At 50.1% G+C, this 17,477-nt stretch overlaps 5 protein-coding genes across 5 annotated transcripts; 1 reads left to right on the top strand and 4 right to left on the bottom strand.

Annotated features, from left to right (window-relative positions):
- Positions 1-543: 543 nt before the first annotated feature.
- On the bottom strand, positions 544-4,254 carry TRV_04263 (uncharacterized protein; the record flags this gene model as incomplete). The annotated part of the gene is made up of 1 exon (XM_003021587.1): positions 544-4,254. One exon carries the CDS (start codon positions 4,252-4,254, stop codon positions 544-546), a length of 3,711 nt encoding a protein of 1,236 aa, XP_003021633.1.
- A 966-nt stretch (positions 4,255-5,220) lies between these two features.
- TRV_04264 (AhpC/TSA family thioredoxin peroxidase, putative) lies at positions 5,221-6,321 on the bottom strand (the record flags this gene model as incomplete). Its single annotated transcript, XM_003021588.1, has 4 exons — positions 5,221-5,706; positions 5,781-5,873; positions 5,973-6,081; positions 6,179-6,321. The coding sequence occupies 4 exons, from the start codon at positions 6,319-6,321 to the stop codon at positions 5,221-5,223; spliced, it is 831 nt and encodes a 276-aa protein (XP_003021634.1).
- Positions 6,322-7,827: 1,506 nt separating this feature from the next.
- TRV_04265 (histidine acid phosphatase, putative) lies at positions 7,828-9,318 on the bottom strand (the record flags this gene model as incomplete). Its single annotated transcript, XM_003021589.1, has 2 exons — positions 7,828-9,142; positions 9,263-9,318. The coding sequence occupies 2 exons, from the start codon at positions 9,316-9,318 to the stop codon at positions 7,828-7,830; spliced, it is 1,371 nt and encodes a 456-aa protein (XP_003021635.1).
- Positions 9,319-12,233: 2,915 nt separating this feature from the next.
- TRV_04266 (uncharacterized protein) lies at positions 12,234-13,355 on the bottom strand (the record flags this gene model as incomplete). The annotated part of the gene is made up of 1 exon (XM_003021590.1): positions 12,234-13,355. The coding sequence occupies one exon, from the start codon at positions 13,353-13,355 to the stop codon at positions 12,234-12,236; it is 1,122 nt and encodes a 373-aa protein (XP_003021636.1).
- A 2,268-nt stretch (positions 13,356-15,623) lies between these two features.
- On the top strand, positions 15,624-15,854 carry TRV_04267 (uncharacterized protein; the record flags this gene model as incomplete). The annotated part of the gene is made up of 1 exon (XM_003021591.1): positions 15,624-15,854. The coding sequence occupies one exon, from the start codon at positions 15,624-15,626 to the stop codon at positions 15,852-15,854; it is 231 nt and encodes a 76-aa protein (XP_003021637.1).
- Positions 15,855-17,477: the final 1,623 nt, after the last annotated feature.

The following is a 17,477-nucleotide window of genomic DNA, read 5'->3' on the forward strand; positions in this document are numbered from 1 at the left end:
ATGAGCGTGAGCTTGAGCTCCAGAGAGAAGGAAAGAGAAGGAAATAATAATATTGACAGGAAAAATGAAATAAACCGTACATGTCTCATGGGAAATCAAAATCAAAATCCAACAACTATCTAAAAAAGAAAGCAAATACCAGAGCAAATCACACGTCCAGGGAGTTATAAAAAAAAGATAGAAATGACAAGTTAAGAGGGTGAAATACGCGGGTAGATTAAAACCAAATCCGCGAGAAAACTCCAAAACGGCTGCAGGACATAAATAAAAATAGGTAAATAATAAAGATGAAGGGACATGGTCAATATATCAACTTGTGTCGAAGTCCATACAGAGGAACGTATTACTTTTGTAAGTTCCCTTCATTCCGTCCATCCTGTACTCCTTGACAGGAAAAGGTAAAGGGGAATAGAAAGCCGTTAAAAGGAGGATGGTTCGTAAATAAAACAGAGAGTATATGGCGTGCTCCATGCGTACGGAGAGTATAAAGTATTCCACGGGTAGTGAAATCAGTCCCTGAGAGAAAGGCAGTTCAGAAAGATATTAGGATATGCCTAGTCCCATTTTAACGGGTATAACTCCAGTATTCTGGTCCTGGGTGTCGGCAGTGCTAGCGCCTCTCTCTCTCGTTCGTCTTCCTTCCATAAGTCCTCTAAGACCACGCTTCTGCAAGCCAACAACGCTGCTGATATTAGCTGTCCAAACATCTCGGCTGACCTTCATTCGGCCGCGTTGGTCATGCTGTGCTAGCTCGGCCTCGGGATATCCTAGACCACCGCCACTATTGCTGGTAGATGCAGAGTTGGGTATACTAGTGTTTTCAGCTGATTCGGCGCGGTTCCTACCGTTACTAAAGTTGGTGTTGATACGGAGGTTTGCGGGTCGTTGAGAGCTTGAGGAACGTCCTGCGGTGCCACTGGAGACAGAGGCAGTGCTGCTGGCGGTGTTAGGTCTGTCTATGGATTCGGCGTCCGATGAATTAAACGAGCTTATGCCGTCTGCCGCTGTGCTTGGGCGACGGTAGTCAGCTACGCTTGACTGAGAGCGGGAGTGCGAGTGGCTATATGAGCGGGAATGTGTATCGTGGAGAGAATCCATAGTTCCGTCAAATGCGAGCGCAAGGTTGGTACCGCGGCCTCCACCAGCAGCCATGGCGGCAGCGTTGAAAACGGCAGCGGCGTTGCGGCCATCAAGGACTTGGTGCAGGCGTTCCACAGTGGCTTCCAGAAGGCCATCAACCTGGTACGGTCGAGCGAGTTGAAGGAGGGAGCAGAGGATTTGAGGCGTACAGAGTGCAGAGCCTACTGGGGGAAGAGAGGAGGTGTAGAGATAGTGAACTAGAAGCTGAATGGTGAGGTAAGTGTGAGGTAAATAGAGAGTTCGAGGCCGTACGGCTGGTGGAAGGCTGTGTGCAGATGGGATATCAAGATGAGATGCTCGGGATAGGCAAGAAGAGGCGGATGAAGAAGATCCTGGTGGCCGCCCGCCGGTATCCTTATGACTGTTGACGTTGTTTATGGCTCCACCCATGGACGTATTGTTGCTGTTATTCGAAATTGTGTTAACCAAGGTTGTGGCGGTAGAATACTGGCTGGCAGTGCTCAGGGATGGAGTGATGGTAATTGTCGAATTTCGACTATTTAACGCAGCGTTGGGCTGGCGCAGCGTTGCTGCATCGTTGATACTATCCCCGGCTACTGCTGTAGCTTCGCAAAGCAGTTGGACAAAGTAAGGTCCCCATCGGCGAGAAAGGACGTGAGAGCTGACGGGGATACGTTCACCGCCAATTGTAAGCAAGTCCATGTCAGCTAGCTCAGTACATGCTTGTGCCATTAGACCCAACTTCTCTGCCGCTGCCGATAAAGGTCGCCCGCCGGAACACTGAATTGAGAATTTTGGCTGCAAGGCCGGACGCAGAGGAGGCGCACTCACGGACATATATCCAGATGTGGGCGCAGCTCTCCTGGGGTTTTCGTAGAGACCAAAGGCTTCCAGCTCGACCATGCATATATGCGAAAAGTTAATGCGGCGATGATTATAATCTTCCACGAGATTTCTCTTGCGGTGTCCCAGAATAACGAAAGTGCTTCTTCTGTTCCAGATAATACCACGGTTCCAGCTACCACTTGAAAATATGGAGCCACCAGCATCAATGCGGCCCCATGTCATGGTCTTTAGGTCAAGCGCCCATAGAGCATATTCCTGTTTAGAAGCAGTGAGATAGGTGCCGCTGACGACGAAATGGCCATTAATAACGCCACCGTTAGGAAAACGTAGTCCCGGTGGAGAAACAGAGGTATCCATGGCCTTTTCAACAAGTTTCCCATCGGGAAGGCGAGCTTGAAGTTCCAATTTCACATCGAGGAAGTTATAATTTGAATAGATCAGCATTGACGAGCCAGGCATCCCTGCTGCGTCGTGGTTGTTACTAACGTTTGCCATATCTTTATCAGTCCTTTCAGCGCCCAGATCATTGACTGACATCCCCGCCAGCGGGACGACGACAGAACGGTATGCACCGCAACTGCGGCCCAGCGGGCTAGTGGCAGTCCATTTCAAGCTCCGAAGGTTGAACACACTTATTTGTTCGATGTAGTGATTTGAGCTATCCTGGCCACCGACGACGACCATCTCAGCGCCTCCATAACCGTCTATTTCTACACCGATGGAACCTTGGTGCGGATTTGAAGTGGAGGTTGACGGGTTATTGTGTATAGCTGTCATGGGAGCATTGGCGGAAACGAATGGCGCCGAAGACGGGAGGATAGTTGCGCAATGGGCGTATCGTCCCTGAGGAGTGTTTGCAGTATTGATATGGGTCCATGTCCTGGTTACGACGTCGTAAATGTGCACGTCTGACATGACAACAACTTCAGGCTGAGCTTCCTGCCCTGCTGAATGGGAGGAACTGACGTTGGTAGGCGGGTGTCCGGCGACGGCAGATCGCGGGGACATACCGCCGTAGCAGACGAGCTTAGTGTCGCCCAGCGGGCACATGCTATGAAAGTATCGTGGAGGAGGCACATCACCAGTGGGGTGGATTTTTGTCCAGTGTCTTTTGATCAGGTCTAGCTCGTAGAGGTCAGAGGTAAGCTCTGGTCGAGCTCTAGATAGTAGCCGGCCGCCAAAGACATATAGTTTGTCGCCTAGGATCGTAGTTGTGGCGCCGACGAGGGCGTGCGGCTCTCGACCGGTGGTGCGGTGGACATTGCACACCAGACCCGAGAGATTTGTTGGGCCTGCAGTCGCACTCGTCCCATTTTGCGTCTGTTGCTGTTGCTGTGGTTGAGACAGTGATTGCGACTGAGAATGCGAGTGCATGGGCAAGCTACTACCGGTGATGGTGGTTTGGTTCCCGGCAGAGTCACCTCCCCTGGAGGAGGAAGGGCGTCTGGTGGAAGCCATGGAGGAACAGTTGGACGGTTCGCTTTCACTCAGTCGGGAGAGAATGGACGTTGGCGGATACGCGAGGTTCGGCAGTGCAGGCAATAGTGGCGAGGCGAGTAAATGTTCCTGCGAGCGTCCATAAGGTGAAGCAGGAGTAGGTGGCGGAGTTTGCTCAGTCGTGGGCGAGAGCGGAGGCGAGAGAGGTAGCGGTGTACTGGTTGCCGAAGCAGAAGCAGGTGTAGAAGCAGACAATGGAGCAGAAACAGGAACTGTCTGCTGTCGCGAAAGTGAGGATCCTCGGGGTCGTGGAAAGGGGAGGGGAGGCGTGGGCAGTGGGAGGCTGGCGTATCTGTCGTCTAGTAGTATCGAATGTAGAACCTCAGGCGAAGAGTCTGCGCGAAACCAAGACTGCGACGCAGGGACAGTGGAGGAGCGAAGTCTAGCCTCTCCGTTTGTGCTCCTGGCAAGTCCTGGAGTTCCGCCGGCAGCGGGAGTCGTAGGGCTGACAGTCTCGTCGACGGAGAGAACAAACTCGTTTCTGGACTTGCTCTTGCTCCTGCTCCTGCTCCTAACGAGATCCGAACCTGATCGAAGGTACCTCTTCACAGAAGCGAAACGGCTCGAGCGCGAATTTGAGTGCGAGTGCGAGTGTGAGTGCGAGTAGGGTGATACATTTGCGGATGCAGGTGCAGGTGCGCCAGGCGTTGTACTCGTATTTGCATTGAACAAGGACAGCCTTGGGCCTGCTCCTGATCCTGATCCTGAAGCAGAGCCGGAGCGAGAGCCCAACGGCGAGGAGGACTGCTCGGAGCCTGCCATGATGTCAGTGAACATGTCCAACCGGACGCCATGGTTCAAGAGAGACATGGCCGTATCTCTTATATATATAGCTATCCCCTCCGGCCCCTTATGTATGCTCCATATATACTCCGTACAGCCCCCCTTGTATAGATGGACAGACAAGAGGAATATAGGGAGGGAGGGGAAAGGCCAGAGAGAGCCATTATAAGAGTGTTGGAGCGTTATATTCTAGCATAACACTTTTTTTTCTTTTCGTACAGGTAACAATCACCAACGTACGTACCTCTCAAGCAACCTGGACAATATTACCCTGACCCGGCCAGCGGTCTCGCCGATACCATACCAGTCGAATTCCCACAGCGTCAGGTGTGCCTGGCAGACATATCCATGTAGGTTAGTTTGCGGCGCGCTGAGAGAAGATGGAGAACAGAGAGGGAGGCGGGAGAAAAAGGAAGAAGACAAAGGATGCAGGCCTGGACGAACCAAGTGGGCGAGCCGAGCGGTCGACCAGGAACCCCAGGGCTATCTGAAACGCCGGGTGGGCCGGGAGTCGCTGGCAAGCTGCTGCTCTCGACGATGATCCGAATAACGCCCGTTAGGCGACGACGTTGGCGAGTGATGCGCTGCGAATGACGCTGGTTGCTGGAGTTGTTCGTTGTTCGTCGTTGCGGTCGACGTTGAATTTGAAGTTGCGGACGTTGAAATTGACGTTGAAGGTGGGATGCTTGGCACCTCGAGTTACCGCATTGGGCCATATTAGGGGGGGGCGGCCGCCGTGAGCCCCTGAGCAGCCGACAAGCGAGCGCCGACGAGACAGACGAGACAGACAAGATAGACGAGATAGACGCGGAAACAGAGAAGACAAGTAGAGAGAAAAAGAGTAGTAGTAGTAGTAGTAGCGAAGAGGAGTTTATTATTACTATTTACAGCCAATTACATACGCGAGTCTTCCTTGAGGGTAACGTATCGGAGGTATCTGCAGCAGTTAGTTGGCATATCTTAGAGTGGCACGCGCGCAGGGGAAGAGAACACTCACGGCTTGACTTCTCTAACCTGGCCAAACTTCTTGGAGGCATCATCAGTGCTGACGAACGGAGGGACAATGACGTCGTCGCCCTTCTGCCAGTTGATGGCGGTGTTGACGGTGTTCCTGTCAGTGGTCTGCAGGGCGTCGACGCAGCGCAGGACCTCGGCAGTGTTGCGGCCGGTCGTGGCTGGGTAGCTCATAATCAGACGGATCTTCTTCTTTGGGTCAATGATGAAGACAGAGCGGATGGTCATGGCCATTCCTGTATAGATTGGACAACTAGTTAGCATCATGTTGCACTCCTGCAGCAGGGGTATATCAAAGGACTGACCCTTCTCGTCGACGTTGGTGGTGTCCTGGTAGTCGATCATGTCGTAGAGGTAGGAGACCTTGCGGTCCGCATCTGCAATGATGGGGAACTGGAGGCTGCAGCTGTTGACCTCGTCGATGTCCTTGATCCATTCATGGTGCGAGCCGATGCCGTTGGCAGACTGGTTGCGTCCGTTAGATCTTATTATGCATGGAAAGGGGAGCAATTCAAGGAAGGACGTAGGTTACTACGCACCAGGCCAATGAGCTTGACACCACGCTTGGTGAACTCGGGCTCTAGTTTGGCAAAGGCACCCAGCTCAGTGGTGCAAGTAGGGGTGAAGTCATCCTGTCCAGTCCCAGCAGTCAGCAATTAACTAACTAACTAACTAGTCAACCAGCTCTTTCTAAGCCACTGCCTAGCACAGGGTCGCGAGCACCAACGCACAGGGTGAGAGAAGAGGATGACATAGTTGTCACCGATGAACTCGTGGAAGTTGATCTCGCCCTTGGTGGTGATGGCCGTGAAGTCGGGGGCGGTAGATCCCAGACGGAGGCTGCAGGATGGCTGGCTGTTAGTACAATCGATAAGATGCGGGGTGGCGGGAGGGCGGGCTTACGGAGCGCTGCGTTCAGCCATTGTGTGCTAGATACGGAGACTGGAGTAGAAGATGGCGCTGACGATGAAGCCGAAGACGATGGTAATGAGTAGTAGTAGAAGAAGAAAAAGAAGCAGCAGAAGAAGACGACGATGAGGAAGACGATGAGGAGCAAGAGACGAAGCCGGCGAGATCCATATAAAAAGCCCGGCGGGTGGCCCCTCGATGAGGTAAGCAGGGACGGCGTCCCCCTCCCTCGCTCGCTTCATCACGCCATCTTGGTCGCAAATACGAAAGCAGCGCAGCCGCTGATTGACGATGTTGATGATAAATACTACAGAAGGGCAGAGAAGCTGGCAGAGACGGCCGGATGGCGAGGGCGGGTAGGATCAGGCTGTTGACGGGATGGCAGACAGACATCAGGTGTAGCTCAATTGATTGGTAGTGAGTGGTGCTGCTGCTGGCGGTCGAGAGACAGGGCGTAAACTAACTACAGCTTGATTCTACATGTATACGCAAGTTCAACGACACTCTGCACCTGCATCACACCCATAAAGATGCCCTCCCATGCATAAACGAGGCGTCTCTGCCTTCTGAACCATCCATCGCCTTTCATCTCGAAAAATGCTAGATTAGCTTAGCCATCTCGAAAAAATCTCGGAAATATGTTTGGGCTGTCATTCCACTCCTCCTGGCGGGCCCCTTGCTCCCAAATTCTCTGCTCGAACTGCTCCGTATTATGATACGCTGTATGGGCTAGTCACTCTCTGCCTTCTTTGCTTGCTCCAGGGAATGGTCATTGTATATAGTACTCCGTATTAGTCGAAGTCAACTCCAGCGTCTCGACTTGAAATCCCTGCAAGCCACATCCGTCATCCCGTCCTGTCTTAGAGGCAAGAGACACGATAGCATATATGAATAAGGACCCCCAGGTTCTGTTGATCATTGACGATCCTCAGCATGCCTTATATATACAACTCCACACTTGATAGCTTCTGCCCTTTCCAGTTTGCTACTAAGCAGCGAAGTAAGTATGAGTTTTAGGATGCTATGTATACACACCCATATAGCAGTGACTTGATATCAGTCCCTATACTCCGTACATCATATTAGATATATCAGCCAGCCCACTTCTCCTAGATCTTAAGATTTCCTAGGTCAGGTAGACCAATATTCTTAGTAGACTTGCTTTCAGGAGCATGTACCAATTTCTATGGCATGGTGATCTTATGGCTATCAAGTGGGAAGTGTTGGAGTGTTGGAGCTGCAAATTATAACTGAATGGAGTAACTGGCCCGGAGGGTATAAAATAGTGACTATCAAGCAGTGCAACTCACCATTATTATCATTATTAGACGGATTGTCTTCCCTCCTGTTAGAAATGATGGTTTCTCCGTGATGGACCTGTAATGGGACCCTACTTGGGATCCAGGACTACCCCTGAATCATTTAGCAGCTGCTGCTAGAGAGTTTCCTCCAGGGAGTTAGTGGGGCCGCCGTCCAGTCTTATTTTAATGTTTAAATCCTTCTAAGGGTAAGGAAAATGTAGTAAGGCTTCTTTCGAGCCTGGATGTATAGTCACACAAAGTATACTTCTGTATGGGTTAATGTAACTCTAGTCTAGGATTCTCTGTGTATCGTCTCAATGGGTAACATGATTCATGGATTTCATAAGAATAGAAATATAAAAAGTAAGCTTTCCTTTCACTTTGGGGGAGAGACTTCGCATTGGTCCCAGTTGCCGTTGGACCTTGCATAGGTCAATCCGTTGATAAAATCATCCAGCTTGCATCGTCCAAGGAAGTCGGTGTGACAACCCTGAAGGGGGAAGACCCGATCGTTGAGCAAGACACGGACGTACTCTTGCTTAGCAGATGGAGAGTGGTCACACACCATCTTCTCAAAGTAAGCTCTGGCACCGAATGGGACGGTCCAGGAGGCAGAGTAGCCGGAAGCATCGGCAGGGTCGGTGATTTTGGTTGGGGAAAGAGGCTTGGTGGCGTTGAAAAGTCCCATAGCGGTGAAGATGACTGTCATGCTGTTGTCGTGGCTAAAGTCAGCGTAGAGTGGCAGACCGAGTGGGAAGGTCTTGGGGTTGTCGTCTAATTCGTGATCAACGGTTGTGTTGTCTTTGACAGGCGAACTGGTTAGTCTGGCGATGAGTTCATTGACATAGCCTATTCCGGGAGCAGGGCCAAAGGAGTTTCCAGGTCCGTGGCCGTAGAACTTGCCCAGGGTCTCGAGGTAGTCATAGTGACGGAACTCTTCGTGTGAGAAGAGATGGCAGAATGGAGAGAGCTTGCTTGCATCCGGAGTGCCGGCTACAGTGTCAAAGGGGCACATGGCCATCAGACTCTTGATGTCTCCAATCTTGATGTTGGCTCCTGGTAGCTTCTTGTTGATTCTGTCCACGATGGCCTGGGTAAATGTGCTGCGGAACTGATCGGTAACCTTATCCGCAGTCTCGTCATTGTCAAATGCATCACAGCCTTGGGGAGCAATTGGGTTCTTCCGGCGATCCTCTTCGCTAATGATGAGATCAAGCTTGGTGGCCCCGCCTTTCTCACTTCCTTTGGCCTTATTGAAGCCCTCCACAAACTTGTGGGCTGAAGCAACCACGCGCTCAGAGCCTGCGGATCGGACAAAGACCTTGGAGTCCTTGGTCAAACCATGGTACCGTTGGAAGAACTTGATGCCAGAGTCATACAGCTGGCTCTCGCCAAAGGGAGTCAGATCATCAGCTCCAAGGTTATATTTGTAGTCTTTTAGGAAAGCAAACTCGTCCTTAAACTCGGTGGCATCTTCCTGGATACGCTTAATCAGAGCAGAGTAGGTGGCGCTCTTGTCTGCTGTAGGGAACCGGGCGCCATGACGCTGGAGAGATTGCGCGAAGTTGATCTTGCAGCCCGGAGGAACAGCCGAGGAGATGACAGAGCGTCCTTCCAGCGAGAAGTAAGGGGAATACTGGCCCCAGAACTGAGAGTACTGCGGGAAACAGCCATATCCGCGGCTGGGAGTGCTACAGAACGAGGCCGCATCAATATTAATTTCAGCCGGTGTAGCAACGGCACTACTACCGAGTCAGCATATAGCCAGCTAATCAACACTTGGGGAGCTGTGGTGGAATATCAAAACTTACACCTGGACGCCCGAAATTGCCAACGCAGCAAACACGACAGAAGCCATGGACGACATCTTGCGACTGGATCTTAATAGTCAGCTCGGCTATTCACTGACCCTCCACAGCATGGAATGCGATGAGACGATCCCGGGCCTATTTATGTCTGCGCTGGGTATGCCAAAGGCCAGGGTCAAGCATCAAGAAGCCGCCGAACAGTGTCTCGTCCCCTCCTCTGTCTGCCTTCCATCACGAAGAAGAAGCAGAGGAGAAGAAGAGACAAGCATCTCTTGGGCCGGACAGGATCGTCGTCGTTGTTTCTTTTGCTGTGTCTCTGTCGTCGTACTCGCTTGACCCGCCGTGGAGGAGCCCACGCGCGCAGGATCACAGTCTGATTGGCCAGTCGACTCCGTCCGCCAATCGGAGGGCGACTGCGAGGAGAGCAGCGGGGCAGAATCACGGGGAGAAACCCTTGAAGTGGCAGCCAGAGAAAGATGCAGAGGATGCAGCGGATGCTGAGATGTAGAAAATCACGGAGCGGTACGGAGTAAGGCAGACTGCTGGCTGGGTTTGTTGTTGACGTTGTCAGGGATGGAGGTGGAGGAAAAGTAACGTCATGGAGTACGACGCCGAAAAGGGGAAGAAAAGAAAAAGGCGGCGCTGGGGCAGACGCGAGATTACATAATACGCGTTTAGGGCGGTTAAAAGACGCTCGGACCGAAAGCTTATCCGAGCAAGCGCAGCTTATCTAATAGTTGACCCGCAACTTTATTTCCACGTGATATGTTATTACGTAATCTGTTAACCCCTTTTTCTGTTCTTGCTAGGGAGAGAGTGAGATAAAGGGGTAGATAGTTAGAAAACGCAGTGAACTCCCAAAAATATTCTCAAATAGCAGTAGTACTACGGAGTACTTCATAGGCGTCGAGAAAAATCTAGTAACGATGAATATGCGACCTGACTAAGAAGAACGAACTAGATGGAAGCCTGATTTATGCAGCTGCAGCCATCCCAGGTCCATGGAACTCGGTGCAAATAGCTTGGGAGTCTCGAGCTCTCTCTTCCCCATCCCGTCGCCGCATCCTCGTCTTGGCCCTGCAGCTTGCAGCTTCGGAAGACCGGTTCTGACGCAGTGACGCGGCCTGCTGTGTGATGTGATAGCTAAGGCGTCCGACCATTCCCCTTTTCTGTCCTAGCTGTATTCTTACCCACTTCAAGCACGTCAGATGTGGTTTACTTGGACCCAGCCCTTTGGAGCAACCAAGTCATGTCAATAGCCGATAGCAACAAAGAGAAAGTAACCTTTGACAAAGAAGCTCTCCTTTCTATTCCCCCCCCCTTTCGGCTACGAAGGTAGATTAGTTTGCGCTGAACTGCAAAGGTAGTTAACTGACACAACTCCTTTCAGTAAAACCAACGGTGAAAAGCCTTTTACCCCTTTTCCAATCCCCCGCCAGTTCGGCCAGGGCCACCCAGAGTAACCAAACCCATGGCTCGAGAATGGTCCCCATTAGAACGAGAGACAAATGAAATTAACAATGAAGAGCTAGCAAATTAAAAGGAGAAGGTTTAGCTGTAGTAACAACATTAAATAGCCCAATTTCGTAAGGAAATAATACCAATTATTATAATAAAAAATAACAACAAAATATGCGTCATCCAACAGCAAGAGATACACATGCAACAGACGACTCCCGGCAGTTTTAGATGGCTATTGGTTACATATGAAACAGTATATAGAAGCGAGAAATGAAATAATAAAAAACAACACCACCGCCCCTTCCTCCCCCCCTGGACCAAGGCCATTCCGCGCCCCCCTCCCCCACGCTAGTTATCAGTTATGAAACGAAAAATGACACTATCAAAATAGGAAACAAACATGCCGAATCTGCCGCGTGTTTTCTTCCCTTTCCCTGTCTCTCTCATATATCACTTCTTGCTCTTTCTCAATTGTTTCTTTTGCGGTTCGTTTCACCGTCTTCATGCCCCGCGTGAACATAAAAAATCAATCGTGCGTGATTGATGGCTGCTGATATCGACCTTTCCTCGTTTTACTCGCGGACGTGGGTTGGTTATCATCACCGAACACGCCGGAGAGATAGGGCCAGGAATAAAAACAGACTGGGCGACAGAAAAGGAAAATCTAGAAGTAACTCGTCCCGAATATATAGGTAGACAAATAATTTTAGAGATGAGAGGACTGCAAAGGAAGGGAAAACCGGAGTACAGAAAAAAGAAATAAAAAATGAAGCATTGTGCCACCCTGGGTATCAATACAAAGAGGGTTGAAAGATGGAAGAGGTAACAAGAAAGAAGATATCAACTCAACCTAATGAGGTGGATAAATAGGAATGAGAGTCAGAGCAGAAAATTTCGCAGGTTGGCTGCACTCCATCCCGATCAAAAGAGGCATCAATGTCATTTTGATAGGGCATAGGGGTCATCACCATACCTTGCAATTCGATAGGGTAACCAGAGAGAAATAAAGGCAGAAAAGGAAAAACGAAAGACATGAAAAAACAGAAAATAGTATACGACGAAACCCTTAATAGGGTAGGGCCTCCAGCAAGTATAGGAACAATAGAAAAAGATGCAAAGCTAGGCCAATGGACAAAAGCGAGTATATAAAGAAAATAGGAAACAGTTTGACGCCTTCCAGCAGAGGTTGCCCTCTTCCTGCCATAGTAATATTGTAAGTATGCTGTTCCCGGGGCAATTTGTAGCCACAGTTCCTGCCCAGGCATGTTTATTAAAGACGACAGAAGTTGAAAAAGAATTGGACAGAATTTGGGAATTGATAGGAGCTATGAAAGGGAGGAAAATTTTGGGGAAAGGAGGATTAGGTGCTCTCAGGGAATAATTAGTTGATATTGAGATTAGATCAAAAGTATATGAGATCTGCATATACAGGTATGTGGTATCGGCTAGAGATCCAGCTCCAAGTCGATAAAGTGGAATATTGGCCCTAGTCTTGTGACCCTCTTATTCACCATCACTGTTCATGTTGGTGTTGTTGCTGAGGGTGTGGAAACGGTGGACCTTGCTGTTGTTGTTGGCTCTCATGTGGACTGGTTTGAGCTGCTGGTGATGTGGTAGTAGTTATGTCTCCGGGTTGAGAAGTGGTATTCACAGAAGGCGCACGCCAGGTCGATGGGTATGACAATGGATAGGATGGAGCAGGCGGTGTTTGAGTAGAAGGGGATATTGTTGAGGTCGGGACGAAGGGACTAGGAGTCTGAGATCCTGGGTATGGTAGATGGATTGGCCCGGCCCCGGTTCTCTGCCTAACATTGCGCCCCCCTGTGCCTCTCCCTCTGTCGTCTGGGTCAACCGAGGTACGCTCCCCTTCATCTGAGGCAAGAGAAGTGGCCCGAGATTTAAAAGTCCGAGGCGACGGTGGCCGTTGGGGTATTTGGGCACCAGGGGTCCTTGAATACATATCCCGGAAGAAATTTCGTTCTCTAAGGTAGAAATCTCTTTCTTCAGTAAGACTCCTTATTTCCTCCTCTTGTCTTCTAATGGTCTGCATTTGTTCTTCCTCCACGGCCTTCTTCCTTTGTCTAAACCTTTTGGAAGCACTGCTATTCTTTTCACGTTTTATCTTGGCTTTGATTGATCCGGAATCTGTGTCAAGAACGAGGGGAATGGACCAAGGAGGCACGTTTGCGGGATCCCCTGTACGGTCCCCGAAAAGTGACTGAGCTATGGCGCTCCTGGATGACCCAGACATAGCTGGATTTGATATGGGAGCAGGATGCTGATGCTGTTGCTGAATGTGAGCCGGCGGAACTGGAGCTGGTGATGCCTGGCTGAATGAACTATATGATGATTGAGGAGTGCGTGGGCTTGTCTCTTGAGACTGGGGATTATTCGGCGGTCGCTGATCATAGAAAATATTTGCAGCGTGAGTTGTACGGCGAGGCTGAGTTAATCTACTGGGAACCGTGGAGGAAGCAGAGTCAACATTCAACCTGGGAGCACCCTCTGCAAATCTCGGAGGCGGGGGGGACTGTAGAAATGGCGATTGCATTGCATTGATGGTACCTGGGACAGGAGGGTATCGCCCGCTACCTAGGCTTGCAGCGCGAACAGCAGGTGACTTTGGGGTTAACATCCTCCGTTCGACCCTTGGAGACATATTAAGGGTTTCATAATGATAGTGTCGTGTAGGCTGTGCTGGGGGTTGGACGGGAGAAGGCGTCCCATGAATATGCGCAGAAGGAGATGTAGCTGTGGATGTCGGAGATCCTAGCGGCTCCCGACTACCTTGACGTGAGATTGGCTCTGTCGGGGAGTGAGTCGATGGGTTAAGGATGGCCTGCATCCCTAAAGATCGAGACCGTTGCTGAGGTGCTACATTCTGGCTGGAAGATGTCGGTCTTCTAGTATGCGCAAGCTCTGGAAGTATCTCATCGCCCCTCATCGACCCCGACCGATTAGGAGGGTGCCCTTGAGCGCCATGCTGCACTTGTGGATCTACTGTCTCAACCTCATCTTGTGTAGGAGCTGAACGGCTGGTGGATGTCAGGAGTTGGCTGACAGGCTGGGTAGTCTCGTCGGAAGGAGAATTTGAAGCATAGGGCCGCTGCGACATAAGATTTTGTTCTCCTCCGAAGGGAAGTTGACCTTGGAAGTGGCATGGACGGTCCTTCCCTCTCTCCAAAGGACTACGGCCCTCGTGTAGCTGAAATTGAGAGAGGGAGGAGGGAGGACTAGGTAGGAAGTCGCCTGGACAATGGTCACGGTTTTCAGGATGGGGAGACAGCCTTGAAGATGTCGACCCTGAGTAGCCAAGGTGAGAAAGGCTTTGGGAAGTGAGGAGAGCCACGGTGAATAGAGGGTAAAGAGGTCCCCTAGACCTAGATATAGCTAAGTTTCACGGAGGAAGATTCAGCGGTTTCTTTAAGTAGTCGGCCTTCTTCGTTGTCGTAGTCAAGCACTTGATGCAGACGGCATAGACAGCTATCGAGCTCGGTGTCGTCACACGTCGAGAGGAGGAACAGGTGGAAATTGGCGGGATAGTCGACAGAGGAATAGCCTGTTGGCAAACGTCGACTGTATAGTGAGTGATTGGGTATTGGCCTCTTTTTTCAGGAGTACGGAGCAGAGAATATTCAACAACTGCAGGTCATGGAAAAGAAAAAAGGGCGAAGCATTCAAATGAAAAAGAGAATGAGGCAAGCACCAGAACTGAGGATACGAGAGGGCAGCCCTTCCATAAGGAACTTGGGACGATTGGCCATTTGCTTTTTCCTCATTATGATGAATAAGAAAATGGTCCTCCCAGATGGAAATGAAAAAGCTCCGCTATGATCTAGCGAGTTAAAGGCAGCTTTCATGGGACCGGGCGTACCGGAACTATCCCATTCATGGAGGGATGGGTACCCAAGATTCGTGCATAGAATAACAAATTAATCGTTATCGTCAACCAAAGAAAAAAATAAAAAATAAAACGGCGTGCAAATGAAAAATAAGGGAATGCAAACAAAAACTAAAATAAAAGAAACCTACCAAACAAGTCACAGGCACTGTCGCTCCGCCAGCTTGGTAAAGGGATGAGAATGGTGGCCCGCCAGTGGAGCGCAAGGCAAGCCTCTGCGCGGCGACTATTGGTCCGTTCAACCCTTGACGTGCTGGAGACTCGTTGTGCTTGAGTCAAATCCAAAACTGGGGGGGGGCACTATTTTGTGTTGTACAAGTGGTGCTTTTTATTTTGGCATGCTGGGCAGCAACCAGGCTGGTGCTGCGTTGCTTGGTTGGTCGTATCTTCAAGGTTACTAGCTGTTTTCTTTCAGGTGCTGGTCGTCCAAGTGGGCCTTGCGAGCCCCAGTGGAGAGAGTTCCCGAGGCGAAAGGCTAACGGCTGAGGATTCAGTCTTGCTTTGTAACTGGAACCCAGAGAGCGGCCAGAAGCCAGCAGATCAAGGAGATAAAAAGGCTGGACACGCGGGCAAGAGCGATGCCATCCCGCACAGCGCAAACCAACCCGGGGGGGGCCTCCCGCGGAGGTTGACTGCGCAGTAACCATAAACTCGAAGGATTTCGTGTCGAATATTTGCCGGGGGAGGAAAGGGTACGGGGAATCTCAGTTACCATTGGTGGCTGTTGCTGTTGCCATGGCCCGTTGGGAGCCTTCTCAGTTGCCCTTGTTTAAAGCCAGTCTAAAATACCTAAGAACGAACCTGTACCATCAGCATCAGAGCTGCAAAGTGGAAACAGTTGGGCTGCCAATGACTGCTGGTACTAGTGAGAGTTAGTTTTCCCTGGCTCATGTTACGAGATTTTCGATACTGGGTGGAAGAAGGGAAGTATCAGATTCTGTGCTTTGTTCTGCGAATCAACGTGGTGAAAGTCCCTGCTGGCAAGTAAGGAGATATAAGGGCATGGAAGTCCTGGTATGGAACTCATCTTCTCTCCACCTCATTCAAAGAAGGCAGAAACTGTCGAGATTGGCTGGGCTGAATATGCTGATCGTGACGGGCTGCCATGAGATTTCGATGCTGGCAACATCCCTGCTGAACGTGGAGAATAGCTCAGCAAGAAAGGAGCTTGGAAGCTCGGGTAAATGGCTCGAAACAGATGAAATTACCACATCAAAACCTCTGGATGGGTAAGAAAAGCAAACCATTCACTCAGATGAGCCCCAGCCTGTCTTACTGTTTCCTGGCACTCCGGAACTGCACTTGGCTTTAGTACGAATAAATGTGCCTTTCCAAAAGAGAGAAAATACACGTACCTCGAAGCTGGTACCCCTGCCCTAGCTCCGTACAGAGTAAGTACGTAACCTGAAAATTACCAGCCATACTGCATGTTTTCGTTACGAAGCGGAAAGATCTGGACATGACTTCTCTCCATACTCAGGCGTAATTTATGGAGAGTATTATTTGCCTGAGCGACCGAGTTCCACGTAATCGAGCCGGATGGAGTGAAACATGAAAACGTAGAATACATTTAGCAACATTCTAGAAATACCATCAGCAACGCTCCCATAACGCTCCCATGAGGGAACCATGCATAGTCTTCAGGTTGCGATGCGCAGATTATGGTGTATCATGGGCCCACACCTTCCTCAAAATGCACACAGATAAAATGTCCATGAAGGTAAGGGATATAAAGTGTGTTGGAGGAGGAGTGGCACTCCTCCCTTATTAGCCTTGTTCATATTCCTTCATTGTTTGCGGGGAGGGTTACATACTTCTCGAGAAGATCTTGCTTGGGGGATCTTCATTTACTAGAGATATCTCTCCTAGCCCTCGATAATGCAAGATTCGCGCTATCCATTATGGTCAATATAACCATGCTCACCAGCCTTATTTTTAGGGCCGAAGGTTTTGTTTTGTCGATACAAGAAAAAGAAAGAAAAAGAAAAGGTCCGATCAGGATGTTGTGTGGAGGGATTGATTCCAGAAAGGAGCCAATGTTCTGTCCATCTTTCAGGGTTCCAGGGGCTTTCAAATGGAATTTTCTCTTGGAGGGAGCGGGTTGATGTTCCATGCTCTTCGGCACGCGCTCCCGCTGGAGAGAATGCCAATGGGGGCCCCATCAAGCTAATGCCATCGAGCAACGACCAGGCCTATCTGCCCCTTGATGCTAGGTGCGCAGTGAGAAGCGGGTAACACTAACTGGTGTAGAACATCCTGACGTGGTTCGGCTGTTGGCAATCTGCCTCTGCTCCTGTGATCGCCAACAGATCCTCCACCTTCAGCTCTTGAATTCATATCGCTGAGGATCTTTGTCTGGTAACCCCGGCGGGATCTGGAACCCACACATTAGTTTCAATTCATGAGCGAAATCATTGAGATCATGCAAGATCGAGATCGGGTTGGATATCATTTTATCCCCGGCTCATGGTAAGTGAGCTAATAGGTGATTTCGAGCAAGTGAGGATCATTGATCAAGTCTTGCCTGTTACGGAGTTCTTCTCTCTCATTCAACTCAGCAGCCACACGCCTTCTTTGTTGATGGTCTCTGGGAAGTATCATTTCACCGTCCGTAACCCTTCACGAATCACACGGGGCAGAGTATGGGTTCGGGCCCGGCTTGGGCTCCGTTCCTCTATTATTAGTTTTGCATCTGGATATATGTGTGAGTATGCAAAGTAACCTCCGGAAACGACTGAGCTGATGCTAGCTTGAAGCCAGGGCGTTTCTCGTGTTTTGACCTTGTCTTTTTTCCTTTTCCTCCCCCTCTGATTGTTTCTTTCTTTTTCCTGTATTTTTTCCTTTTTTTTTTTTTTT

This window comes from Trichophyton verrucosum, assembly GCF_000151505.1.
Source record: "Trichophyton verrucosum HKI 0517 chromosome Unknown contig00340_1.f1.exp, whole genome shotgun sequence".
Classification (NCBI taxonomy): domain Eukaryota; kingdom Fungi; phylum Ascomycota; class Eurotiomycetes; order Onygenales; family Arthrodermataceae; genus Trichophyton; species Trichophyton verrucosum.